This window comes from Marmota marmota, unplaced genomic scaffold, assembly GCF_001458135.2.
Source record: "Marmota marmota marmota unplaced genomic scaffold, marMar, whole genome shotgun sequence".
NCBI classification, from domain to species: Eukaryota; Metazoa; Chordata; class Mammalia; order Rodentia; family Sciuridae; genus Marmota; species Marmota marmota.
In genome coordinates, this window is record NW_026000174.1 from 59172067 (window position 1) to 59186045 (window position 13979).

The window sequence follows — 13979 nt, forward strand, 5'->3', positions numbered from 1 at the left end:
AGTAGAAATTCAGACAATATTTGGTTAATAAATAAGTAAGAACATGACTCAAAGACACCTAGTGAAAGAGGAATAGTTGGTGTTGAAAACAAACTTAGATACTCAACAAGTCTAGGATGTCCTTAGGTAATATTTTTCTAATTATTTTTGTCTTATCACTTCATTTTTTTAATGCCTAATAATTTTGTCTTTTTTTTCTTTTTTGTTCTATGCTTTTTAGATGGAGAGAAAATGTCAACAGCTCTAGGCTTTTAGTGCTTAGACACTTACATAATATAGGCTTGACTCTCAAGAACTTAACTTCAAGTTTTTAGGTAAGAATACATGACAGACTTATAGGTTTGCATGAATAAATTATTAATTATGACTAGATAGAGAATCTAATTAGCCTACATAAGAGCAGTTGATCATCCTTAAACAATTTGGAAAAAAATTTAACAATATTAAAATAGCATCTTATTCTCTCTAATATCAAATACAAAAAATAAGAATGTTTATTGTAATCACAATAAATAAAATTGTCAAATTATGCAAAAAGAGACTAATTAAAGTAAATAACTAAAGTTAAGAACAAATATATTTTTTACTATAAAAACAATATTGCAACATTTCATAAATAAAAATGATAATAAAGTGAAACATGATGGAAAGAATTGTACAAGCTTTTGAAATGAGAAAACAAAGAAAAATAATGAAGGGAATGGTAGGAAGAAGTACCCAGTAAATCATCATATCACCAAGTTACAATAATGCGACAATTTTTCACCATTACAACTTTTTAAAAGTTGAAAATGGAAACCAGTAATCTACAAAAGAGTTCTTAGGTGGTAACTCCAAATATTTTTTTCCTAAGTTAATAAAATAGAATGTGTAAAGAGTAAATAGAATTAAATGGTTGAATATGCATGTTAAGTGCAGCTAAAACAAATAACAGAAAAATGGAATACAGAAAATAGGGAAGGATTGGGCCAAGAGTCATCAATTCTAGACACACACACACACACACACACATGCGCGCACGCACACACACACACACACACAAACATCTCAGATCAAGAAATTGCGAACGAACATTGGTTTATTTGGTCCTTACAATTCCTAAAGGCTCTATGATGATCATGCAAAAAAAAATAAGTTAGGAACCATGGCTTTCAACTTTTGCAAGTGAAAGACACTGATAATTCCATTACATTGTGAGGAAGTAAACACTCAAAATGGTTCTATAATGCTGGACCACCTCATACTTTGCCATACTTTTTCTCTACAAATGATTGAAAATTTTACTCCATAGTTATGGAATTTTGAGTTTAATGACTAAGCAAGATTAGTGCATAATTTAAGGAAATTTAACACAAGGAATTGGCCTTGCCATATATCAACAGTCCTATAGAATAATTCCTTAAATGCATAATGACTTCTTCTTTACTTCTACAAACAGACGAGTTTCCACCAGACTCATGGCTCCTGGAAATGTCACCCAGGTCTCTGAGTTTGTTTTCATAGGAGTCTCAGATCTTCCAGAGCTGCAAATTCCTCTCTTCCTGGTATTCCTGCTCATCTATGGGCTGACAGTCATGGGGAACCTGGGCATCATCACCCTCATCAGTGTTGACTCTCGACTTCAAACCCCCATGTATTTTTTCCTCCGACATCTGGCTATTATAAATTTTAGCAACTCTACTGTCATTGCCCCTAAAATGCTGGTCAACTTCTTAGTAAGTAAGAAAACCACTTCATACTATGAATGTGCCACCCAACTGGGAGCATTCCTTGTTTTCATCGTAGCTGAGGTTTTCGTACTAGCTGTTATGGCCTATGACCGCTATGTGGCCATTTGCAATCCCCTACTCTACATGGTGGTGGTATCTCGGCGGATTTGCAATCTGCTGGTTTCACTCACCTACCTGTATAGCTTTTCCACAGCTATCGTGGTTTCATCTTGTGTATTCTCTGTGTCTTATTGTGCTTCCAATGTCATCAACCATTTTTACTGTGACAATGTCCCTCTCTTAGCCCTGTCCTGTTCTGATACTTACATTCCAGAAACTGTAGTCTTTATCTCAGCAGCCACAAATATCTTGTTCTCTATGACTGTAGTTCTAATTTCTTATTTCAACATTGTTTTGTCTATTCTAAGGATGCATTCATCAGAGGGAAGGAAAAAAGCCTTTTCCACCTGTGCTTCCCATATGATGGCAGTCACAGTTTTCTATGGGACTCTGCTGTTCATGTATTTGCAGCCTCGAACCAGCCATTTCCTGGATACTGATAAAATGGCGTCTGTGTTTTACACCCTGGTGATCCCCATGCTGAACCCCATGATCTACAGCTTGAGGAACAAGGATGTGAAGGCTGCCTTAAGGAGATTCATGAGGAATCCCTGTGGTTCCCTTAAAGCTATGTATTTTTAAATCTACAGGTAAATGAAGAGATGGCTAAGATTGTGTGCTATACAAGATTAAATTTTTTAAAAATTATTGTTTTATGACTAATTTGCAATCTCCATAGCATTCTTGGATTCTTGGGAAATTAAAAAAAGAGAAAGAAAACTGAACTTATTTGGGGTTTTAAAGTCAATGCAACCTTTATCAACTTTGCCCTGGAGGAGACAGGTAGCTAATTTTGAAGCAATGTTTTCAGCAGTAAACAAAGCTATCAGTTAAATAATTGAATAAACTTGAATGGAGAAAAAAGATAGTGTACCAGAAATTAAAGCTGATGTCTTTTTTTTATTATTCAACTTTCCTTTGGGTTTTTCTCCAGGTATCATCTAGTATAGTAGATTTTTATATTTTGAAAATCTATTAATTATGGATGAATAAATTCATGTTACAGATAAGTTACCCATTCTGACTCAGTCATCTTATTTAAAAGAAAACTATCTCTGTATTAATATTATCAACAGATAAATATCGTCATTGATTTTATATTGTGAATGATAAGCATTTTAAGATTGAAATTATAATTTTTAAATTAAGGCATAGTATAGTACTATTAATATGCTGGATTTGATTTGCAAGATAGTCAATTCTGTAAATATTATTCTTTCTCCTTATACTAAATGTGATATTTAGTGTAAGTTTCTAACAGTATTTTGTGTGAAAAATAAATTTACTGTTTTGTAATAGTCTTAGACATTTAATTGTCTATCTTCATGAAAGTCAGTTACAACATTAGAGGAAATAATTCATTGGGTTTTATAAAAATGTTGTCTTGTTTTCTGATTGTTCTTGGTCAGTTAGTTTACACCAGAATTTACTTTGCAAGTTTAAATGCATGGGGGTGGCCTAACTAGCTCTCTTTCTGAATTATCAAATCCAATTTATTTATTTATTTATTTGGTGGGGGCGGGGGGGCAAGGTACCAGGGATTGAATTCAAGGGCACTCAAACACTGAACCATAAACACTACCTTATTTTTGTGTTTTGTATTTTTGTATTTTATTTAAAGACAGAGTCTTACTGAGTTTCTTAGCACCTCAATTTTGCTGAGGCTGGCTTTGAACTCGTGATCCTCCTGCCTCTTGAGCTGCTGGGATTATAGGCACTTGGCTCAGATCAAAATTATAAGATAAAGGCTACACATCCTTATTTTAATAAGCTTGATGGGGTATTCTTACACATACTCTTAGGAATTAATAATTCTATATTAACTTTCTGTGCACATGTTCACTTATGAGTGGGCTTCAGTATTGAAGAATGCTAATATACACATTAAATATTCAGTCATGATGATTTTGATATAAGGAAGGAATTGTTATATAACAAAAAATTTGGACTGAGAGACATTCAAAGATTGTGATTGGTATAACTTTATTGTTGCCTTAGTTATTTGAAGTTTGTATGTTCAAGTCTACCTCTGGGATTCTCACATTCTATTTCCATTGATTTATTTCTTTTTTGTGGATCACAATTTTCTTTCCTTGAATATTTACAGTTTTCAGAGAAACACTTTATCTAATATTATGTGGAATTCTGAATTCTGTTCCTCCCACTGTATCAGATTTGTTGCTCTTATTTTAGTTTGTGGGTTTGTCTGTAGGCTCAGTACTAAGATATTTTGCTTGGACATCTTGCAATTATAAAAGCTTACACTCTTTGCTTATAGTAGCTGGTCAACAAATCTGTTATGAATCTCCATTACATTTATCAGTGTTTTCCCAATCTATTGATTACCCCAACTAGTGCTGTTATCTCACACTATAATACCCATCTTTCCAAAAATAGCCCTGAAGTAACTTTTGTTTTACAAACACCTCTATAAATGAGTTTTTAAATGTTATACTCAAAGCAATTCAATCCACATCTAAAAGAAAAGTTGCAGGTTTTCATGGTCTATCTTACCCTTAGGTATTTTAATTTATCCAACAAAAATCCAAGTGTGGACATACATACCAAATGTATTAGTAATTGATAAACTTTGAAAGCAACCAATGTCTTTCATCAGGTAATTTAACAAATGTTATGCATCCATAGAAGGAATCACTATTCATCAAGAAAAGTCAGTAAACTATTAAATAATAAGAAGAAATAGAAAACATTCATTGTTTATTATTAGGTGCAGGAAGTGGGCCTGAAAGACTACATCATTCCATTCCTAAGACATTACTTGAAAGGAAAACTCTAGAAATGGTCAACTGATCACTGGTTTGCAGAGGCTTGTGTGGGAAGGAAGAGTTTAGTAAGAGAAGCATATGGGGGTGTTTTCCTATACTGAAACAATTCATCCCAGCACTGTAATGGTGGGTACATGACACTATGTCTTTTTCTAATATTTCCAGAGCTTTACAGGACAAAGAGAAAAACTTAATGAATGCTGATTTAGAAATAAACAATTTAAGAGGTCAAAGGACACTGGAAAAGAGGACAGAATGTGACAAAAACATCCCACTGTATTAAAAATATGTGGAATGATTTTTCGAAAGTGGGTAGGAAGAAATGTGCTGACTTATTAAACACAGGAAAGATTAGAGATGTGATGTGAAAATCAAGAAGCACTTTGGCAATAAAGTTGTTTCTCATAAGAATGGAGTTTAAAAATTCTAACACCATTATATATGGATAAACTAGAAGTGATCAATTAAGTATATGGTTGGCAGGCACATTTCACAGTATTAGAAAAGGAGATTAGATTTTCAGGGAGAGGAATCTAGAATGTTCTGGTTTGTAATGGATTGGTGTTGGAGACAAAATGGATACTGAGACATAGGGCCAATATACTTCTGGGCCTTAACTCATGGTCTGACAGCTATTAAAAGCTACAGTGAAAATTGCTAGAATCATAACCTGTTAGTTGCCCTAATCTGTGCTCTCTTCCATTTCTACCCATGTGCTCTCTTAACCACTATAGGGACTCATTCTTATCACAAGACAGGGATGTTTATGCAGAATGAGGCAGCAATATGTAAAAATAACCTTTAGTTCCAGGATAGCCAACTGACCATGTCTTCCTCCAGTTAAAGGATCCTCACAGGAAAAGAACACAGACCTTGGAAATGTACCTGAATTCAATTAACATTCCTAAAACTTAGCACCTCTTGCAAACAGCCCTTTCACACCAATAAAATTTCTCTCCCTCTTTTTGGGGAGCCAGCCAGACGCTCTGGTCACAGTGCTGTATCTCCCTTCTCTTAAGAGAAGCCCTAATTTAAAAACAAACAAACAAACAAAAAACAAACAAACAAAAAAAACCTTGCCTGTATGTTCTCTTGGCTGACTTGCTTCTGTTTCTGCTATCACAAGTCAAAATAACTGAGTCCAGCATTGTGATGAGTAGTGACAGTGATTGGGAGACCAGTTTCTGAGATTTGGGTCCTGATGACTTCGTGGCTGTGGCTTGCTTGATCCCTGGGAAAGTTTCTGTGCAAAGGTGCAGAATGCCCGGTTGCTATGGTAATGCCCTTCCTAGGGAGACACTGTGCTAGAGTCGTATCAGCCTCAACTTTGCTCTCAGGCACACGACTCCTGAGAATGAAGGAATTCTCTTGCTAAGACAACCACAATGTTTTGCCAGCTCTGCTGCTCCTGAATCTGCCTGCATAACCCTAACTTTAAACAATGGACTTTCATGAGAGCTACACAATGCTCTTAGCATTTCACATTGCAACTGTACAATATAACTGAGGAATAAACTACATGATGTTGCTAACTCTGTAACTTTCATAAATATAAAGAGTAATGCTTACAAATTATCTATTAATGAGAAATACATAATAAGGATTGCTGGTGTAATTCTTTAGACCTACTTCTCCATCAGAGAGCAGTGTTCCACCCATCCCGGCTGTTAGTTTCACAATCTGAGTACATGAGTCTTATTTTTTTTCCAATCTCTCATTTCCCCTCATGGGGACCTGCTAGTTTGGTTGCTCTGGTTATGGCACAGCATTATTTGGCAACTTTGCCAGGAAACTGTAAGGAACTCAGGTGACACCTGCTAGGATGGGGACACCCTGATATGATTCCTGTCCACCATGTTTACCCAATGTAGATGCTCCCAGGTTACACATTGAAATTGTTGTAGATATGTTTATACAAACAAGCACACATAGCTCTATTAGCTGACACATATTCTAGAATCTGGTATTCACCCCAATAGCAGCAAACACACCAGGAACACAGATGATGTTTTCTAATAACATTTTTTTTTCTGTAAAAAGAACCAGACATTCTTTGAAACATAACCAGGAGAGGGAGAGAAGTTTACATGATGATTCCCAGAGAATGTTACATTATCAGAAAGTCAGGAATTAAATAAATAAAATAAAATCTACCATACAGATAGAAGGAAGTGGTAGCATAATTATAAAAACAAAATAGGGAAACAGGCAAATGTCCTATGCAGAAAAAAATGTAGGAATTTATGTAGATCCTCTGCCTTCAAGGAGATGAACAATAACCCCCTCCTACTCCTTAGATGTGAGTAGCACATACTGACTTTTTCCAAAAAGTGCAGTAGGGAAAGGAGCAGAGAGTTCTTTGGAGTGGTGAAATCTGACAAACATTACTATTACAGAGCTGGGGACGTCCAAGAAGTTGAGGCACCCTGAAGACCCACCTTTCAAACCCCAATTCTTGCAAATAAGTCAGAAAGATTTCAGATATGTAGATCAGAGTAATAGGTATGAGTTTATTGAAAGGATAGGAAAAGGGAAAGGGGACACTCTCAAGGGAGAGCATAGGACCTCTCAGTAAATCGAGGGACAATATGCCTCTCTTGCACTACAGTTTTACCAGGGGTCTCAGAGAACTTTCCAGAGAATCCTGCCCAGGTCCTCCTCTAGACTTTTGACTGATAGAAAGATGATGTCAGACTTTCAAGTACACAGTGCCATGGCAACCCTAGGTCACCTTGGCCCATGCCAACTAGTTTTATCTGGATTCCTAACCATACATTCTTATAATTGTTATTGTTAGTAGGATTTATTCCTCATCTCCTTGAGTTTCAGGATCTGGTCACCAAAGTCTCTGGGTTCTTCCCCTTGACATTATCTCAGGCCTGCATTTCTATTGCACATAACAGGTAGTTTGATGAGGAATGTGACATATCCTGTCTACTTCAGCCAAGCAGGGCTGCAGGTAAATTACTTTTAGAATGGAATGCATGTGGGAATCAACACAATGGGCCCATTTTATAGCAGTATTCTCTTAACCTCGTGTCCCCACTGTCCTCATCTGTCTGTCCCCTAACATACCTTGGCCAGGTGATCAAAGTTAACACTAGCTGCAATGAGTCACATTAATATTAAGTACAGTTAGTAACTACAGTGTTGGCAGATAGTGATCAGATTTTATCAGGATGCAATTAGAATGTCTATTGATTTCTATGATTTTTTTTCTCCCAAGATTCATGACCCTAGTCTAACCATGATGAAAACATCAAAGAAATCTAATTTAGTGGCATTTTATAAGATACTTGATCAGTATGCTTCTCAACATTGTCAAAATCATAGAAAATAAGAAAAGCCTAAGAAAGTCTGACAACCAAGAAGAGTTTAAGGAACTGTAATAACTAGATTCACCAGTCTATTCTGGATGGGATATTCTAACATAAATGAATATTGGGTGAAAACAAAAGAAATCAGAATAAGGGAGGGGATTTGTTTTTTTTTTAAAAAAAGGCACAAAAATCCTAGCAGTCATCACAGCTGTCCCTCAGGCTGCAGAGAGCCACTGTGGGGCCACACCTTCCTCTTCTCTGTAATTAAACGGAGTTTTACTTTGAAAAGTAAATCTCAACGACAAATCAGCTCATGTAGTAAGTCTAGTATTTTCTTTCCTACAAAAACCTGGAACCATTTTATTCTGAAACAAGACTGATTAATAATGTGTTATGTTAATATGAAGCCTTGGCTTGATTTCTGAGAAGACCATGGACTTAATAATGTTTGTTCACCGAGATCTGGAACTGGGTGTGCTGGCTGCCACTGGGATGCCATTGCTTTTAGCCACTTCTTCCAATTCAGACAGGAATTATATTTATCTGTGATAATTAATATGAATACACAAGTCTGTATTTGCCTCTGTTTTCCTATCTACCTACCCAGAGAACTTCCTATGTAGATGAACTTGTGTAAATAGTGGTAGCACTGACTAATTCACCTTCCCAGGGTTCATAGAGTTCCCCACAGATTACTTTTAATTTCTTTTTTTGACAGTAGAAATCCTTCTTCTCTTATCTATAACAAAAATCTGAAACCTTTTTATTTTGAAACAAGACTGATTAATAATGTGTTATGTTAATATGAAGTCAAATTACGTGGTCAAATTGATATAAAATACTATGGCAGCCATTGCTCACATCAAAATAATGAAAATTCAGCCTGGTATAGTGGTGCTGCCTGTAATCTCAGTGGCTCAGGAGGCTAAGACCAGAGGATCCTGATTTCAAAGCCAGCCTCAGCAACTTAGTGAGATCCAGCCACTGAAGATGTGGTTCAGTGTGGTTACTCATCCCTGAATTCAATACCTGGTATAAAAAAAAAAAAAAAAGAACTAAAATCTATCTCAATGTACCATCTTGAAAGAGGGTAACAAGGCCTTCTATAGTCCCACCCAGTTTAGTAATTTTCTAGGTTTAATTATCTAGGGAAATTCTGCATGGCTAATAAAATCTTTCTCACTAAAACTGCTCCTTGATTATGACTGAATCCCCAAGAAAAAATTCAGGTATATATGTATATATTAAATTTATGGCCACTTATTATCTGAAGAATCACTCAAAATCTGTAATTTAACAAAGCTTTGCCAGCAAATTGAGAATCTTGACATTAAAAAGAAATTTTAATTTTAGCTGGCAAAATTTTAGGCCTAGAAATCTCATATTTCTTTAATATACAATTGTATTTCTTACAATTTTAGGAAGATATATTTTATCTGTAATAATTTTCCTTGGGGAAAAGTACTGATAGTCATTTTGTAGGCCTGATCTATAATATATGATTTATTAAATTAACATGATATATCAAGAACTAGATAATGTTTTGAACAACCAACAATAAAAAATTAAAAAAAAAAGAAGTAAAAAACAATTAATTAATTAATTAATTAATTAACATGATGTTTATTTCACTGACAAACTTGTGGTTCTAGGAATTGCACATTTATTAGTGGTATTATAATTTTCTTTAATTACAGAGATATAACTAAGTGATTTAACATAATTACCTTGTTTAAATAGACACTTCCATAAAACTCTCACATAATAATCCTCCCTGACATCTCAGAAGGGAATGTGAGATAAATAATAGTGTCCCAGGGGAGCCTTCACAGAAATTGTGGGATAAAAGATACACTTTATTTCAAACTCTTTAGAGATTTAAAATAAGGATTAAAACAAACAAATAGATAATGTTCAGAAACTCAATCTATACTAGCCACAGTGGAAAAGAAGTATGGAGACTACTAAGGTTCTCCTTCAGAGGAGAGTCCCCTTGACTTCCCTGAAGAGATTCCAGGGGAACTATGTGGTCCTGCAGGGTCCTGGATTCAGGACATTAGTAGCACCATCTTCCAGTTCTGCCATACCATGCCACAGATGTAAGAATAAGTGTTTCTCCTGAATGATTTTTTTGTTCGATTCCTCATCACAGGAGTTGAATTTGTACTGCAGTCACTGAAACACCACACGATGCTATTCCAAGATGTCTATGATTTTACCATTTCAATGAAAAATAGATTGGTGTTTTACTGTTTCTTTATCTGGAAAAGCAAAGAACTGGAAACTAAAACAGTAGAGATTTCATAGGAAATGAAATTTGTTACTTTTTGAAAAGCAAGTAACATACTGCGGTATATGTGATATACTGAAGGAGTGATTATTGATGTTTTGCTCTAAATACAATCATAACAATAACAATTGTGCTATCTCTGATAGCACAATTAAAAATCAATCATCAGATTCATCTACACATGGATAGACTTCTAATTTCTAGGAATGACATTTTTCATAGCTCCATTAAATACCAAGCCCTTGAGGGAATGCTGGTTTTTGATACAATTATTTTTTCCATGAATGACAAAATTGCAGAGTATTAAATTCAAGAAAATGGCCAGAGGCTATATTTACATATTACTCTCTTTCAAAAATGCTCTGAGCTGGGCTTGGGTCTGTGTGGAGAACAAGTGCTCCTTGCAGAGGGAGTAGCAGGTTCACAAACCCTGAGAGTAGAATAGGGTAACACTGGTTCAGGTTCTTCCAGTACAGCAGTGTGGCCAGAGTGTGGAGGTCCTGGCAGAGAGTACAAGGAGTGATTCTGAAGTGGCAAACAGTTATTTTAAACAACGAAAAAAGTACTGTCATTCTAGTCTTGACTCACTACAAAGCAGCTGAGTGAGCCTGGGCAGGGCATTACAATTCAGTCAGTTCCTTACAGCCACTGTGTGCCATTATAAGTAATTCTACTGGGAACCAACACAAGGGGCAGCAATGCTGATCCCTCTTCCAAACAGGCAAACAGGGAATTGATAAAACCCACTTGGTCCTTCCTTTCACTAGGGTATCTTTTTGGAAACTATAGATGAGAACAGAAGACATTGGGCATAAATACTCATAATTAATAATTATTCTCTACTAATTAGAAAGTTAATCACAGACTTTTCTTCTAAACATTGAATGTGTGGGCTGGCTACTAGAGTGCTTGCTTAGCATGTGTGATGCCCTAGGTTCAATCCTCAGCAATACATAAAGATAAATAAATAAAATAAAGGTCTAAAAAATTTCAATGTATGGAGAAGAAATATGAAACATCCCAGAGAAATTTTGTTTTACCAGTTAAACTAAAACTGCAACAAATTCTATGGTTGATGCTAGATATTTTCCTCTTTTTTATTATAGGATTATTGGTAAATGGCTCTATCTTAAGAATTAGCAGCTATAGCAGATACTTCCATAAGCAAGGAGACCCATAGTTTCTCAGAATCTTTTTATTTCTCTGAAATTTACAAAACCTAATTAATATTGAATGCATATATCCACTTAAAAGTAAACATTAATGGGGTTATATGGTGTGCTTTGGTAAACATCCACTCAAAGTTAATACTTAAAATGTTAAGTACAAATATATCAATCCAGTTTAACTACTAGAAAAAAATCTTTAATTCACTATGGTTGTTTACCAGGAGAGTCAACCTGTGTCCACTGGTTTTATTATATTTTTTATTACAAGACCCACTGTTTTATAAGCTTTATGATGAGATGTAAGAGTGAGGAAATACATATTGTAGTATGGGACTAACTCATGAGTTCAGAGCTACAAAAAGCTAAGCACATGCCCAGAGATTTACCAAATGTTTTGTTCAGACAGTGTTGAGGATGGGTCCTTTAAGAAAGTGTACACATTTTTCATAGAAAGCTATTTTCAAGATTTTGTAAAAGATAATTTCTATGTTCCTTTCAAAGCCAAATTTGAAGAATGACACTAATAATTTAACACAACAAAAATATTTTTAAATGACACACTAAATGCAGAGTTTTTAGCAGTTAAAATCAGGGATTCACATTAATAAATGGAGCAGGTATTCTAATATTTTTGATAACATTGTTTTTCTCTTTCTCTGGAGGAAGATCCTTTGGGACAGACACTAACAATACCATGCAGCCTGACTCTATATGGACCCATTATGAGGAAACAAAGAAGCACATTCTACCTGAGTAGGTTGAAAGAATATATTCGACTTTGAAAGAAAAGGTAAGCACTACTTTTCAAATCGAATGCATTTCATGCACAAATTTCACAGTTTTGTGTTTTAAAACTGAAAAAGACAATTGAGGACGAGATGAGAAAAATAAAGGAAGTTTGGATAGAGCTTTTTTTTTTTTTTTTTCCTTCTGGTCTAGTTGATGTGCTTTTCTTGGCTCTTTCTTCAGACTCCATGTCCTATCTGGATGTTAATAGTTCTCACTATGTATTATTGAATGATGAGCACATGAATTAAAATTGCCTCCTAAGGAAGCAGCACCCGGACATCATTGAGGGAAATGTGAAGCCCAGAATATCTACTCTTTTGATAATAGAGCAGCCTGGAAGCCACTTGGGCACCATGTACATGCAATTCAGTTTCCGCTCAGTGAAAAAGGTGTGGTGTGTTGTAGATTAGAGGGCAGATTCAAAACTTTGCTTTTCACTACTAGTACATCATACATAAAAATTTTAAGATGCTAACAAAAATAATTTTGATTACGTAGACATAGAACAGATTACAGTAACACAAAAGAATATGTCTGTGCATTCTAGGGAGTGAGTATTCTTCTGGAAATATTTACTAGCTCTATGCCTGCTTGGAGCAAGTGTTTATTTGTGTAACTTGTGATCAAAAATGTTAGAGTTAGACAGTTATTGCTCTACAGAAGTTTCTTGGTTTGAGCAGCAATATAAAGAAAAATTTTATTTTCATTTTGTCCCCTTCTTCTCTCTTTTTAGTTTTTTATTTTTAATGTTTTTATTTATTTTATTATTTTTGCTTAAAATTGAACTTCATTTTTTATTTAACATGACAACTAGAGTTTTGAAACTTAAGGGTTCCTAGGTCCTTATTTCCTAAAATTTCCATGTTGCTATAACTAGACATTAAATATGTATTAAGAGTTCAAGAAGAAGCACAATTAGTTTAGGGTAAAATCAAGGTTAAATTAGTATTTCTAGAAAGTTATTACTTGCTCAATAAACATTGATTAGAAAAAATAAAACTAAAATTACTTAAAATGTGTTATTGACAATGAAACAACAGCTGTAAGTAAACAAGGGCTGTAAGTATATTCTGAAGAACTGTGAGGAACACTCAGATTTTATTTTATTTGTGAATTTATTATTATTTATTATTATTATAAGGTAATTGCTCAATATGAAGAGCAAATTATGAGTTTTTCTAAGAAATTTCTTTATTTTTTGGAAACAGAGAAAATGAAAAGGAGAGAAGAAAACAGTAGGGAAATTATAATATTTCACATTATTTGGATATCCAATAATTTAATTATGGAAATTAGCTAAAATGATTAAGAATAAATGTAGAAAAATGTTTAACTTCAAACATAGTAGGAAAACAAAAAAAATATGCAAGATGTAATTCAAACCTATGTTTTCTTAACAAAAGAGAAAACCTGGAAAGAGACACAATCTAATTTATAAATTAACTTACAGAAAAAATTCCACATCTCTTGGAAAACAAATATAAGTTTTGTCCTAGTTTACAATATATTATAAACTTATATGAGGAATAATTCTCTTTTATCATTCCTTTACCTCATGTTTTAGAAATGTTGGTAAATAAATGTTTCTAAATAAATATTTAGAAATAATTTAGGTTTCTAATACTAGAATAAATAGGATATTTATGTGGAGAACAATCTGATGAAAAATATGCACTCCAGACTACAAAACATGGATTTGAAACCCAACTATACTTAAAATGGTTGTCTGATGTTCTTGCTATTTTATTCACCTCTGTGTCATTTGTAAAATGGGCATGAGTATATTTACATTAAGT

The 13979-nt window shown here is 34.3% G+C and overlaps 1 protein-coding gene across 1 annotated transcript; it reads left to right on the plus strand.

The window, feature by feature from the left end:
- The first annotated feature begins 1457 nt into the window (after window positions 1-1457).
- Window positions 1458-2411, plus strand: LOC107159516 (olfactory receptor 8J3-like). Its single transcript, XM_015506108.1, has one exon. The coding sequence runs from the start codon at window positions 1458-1460 to the stop codon at window positions 2409-2411; it is 954 nt and encodes a 317-aa protein (XP_015361594.1).
- Window positions 2412-13979: the final 11568 nt, after the last annotated feature.

Bases quoted from the DNA above. Each gene is read 5' to 3' on its own strand.
- LOC107159516 (XM_015506108.1), top strand. From the start codon at position 1,458: ATGGCTCCTGGAAATGTCACCCAGGTCTCTGAGTTTGTTTTCATAGGA.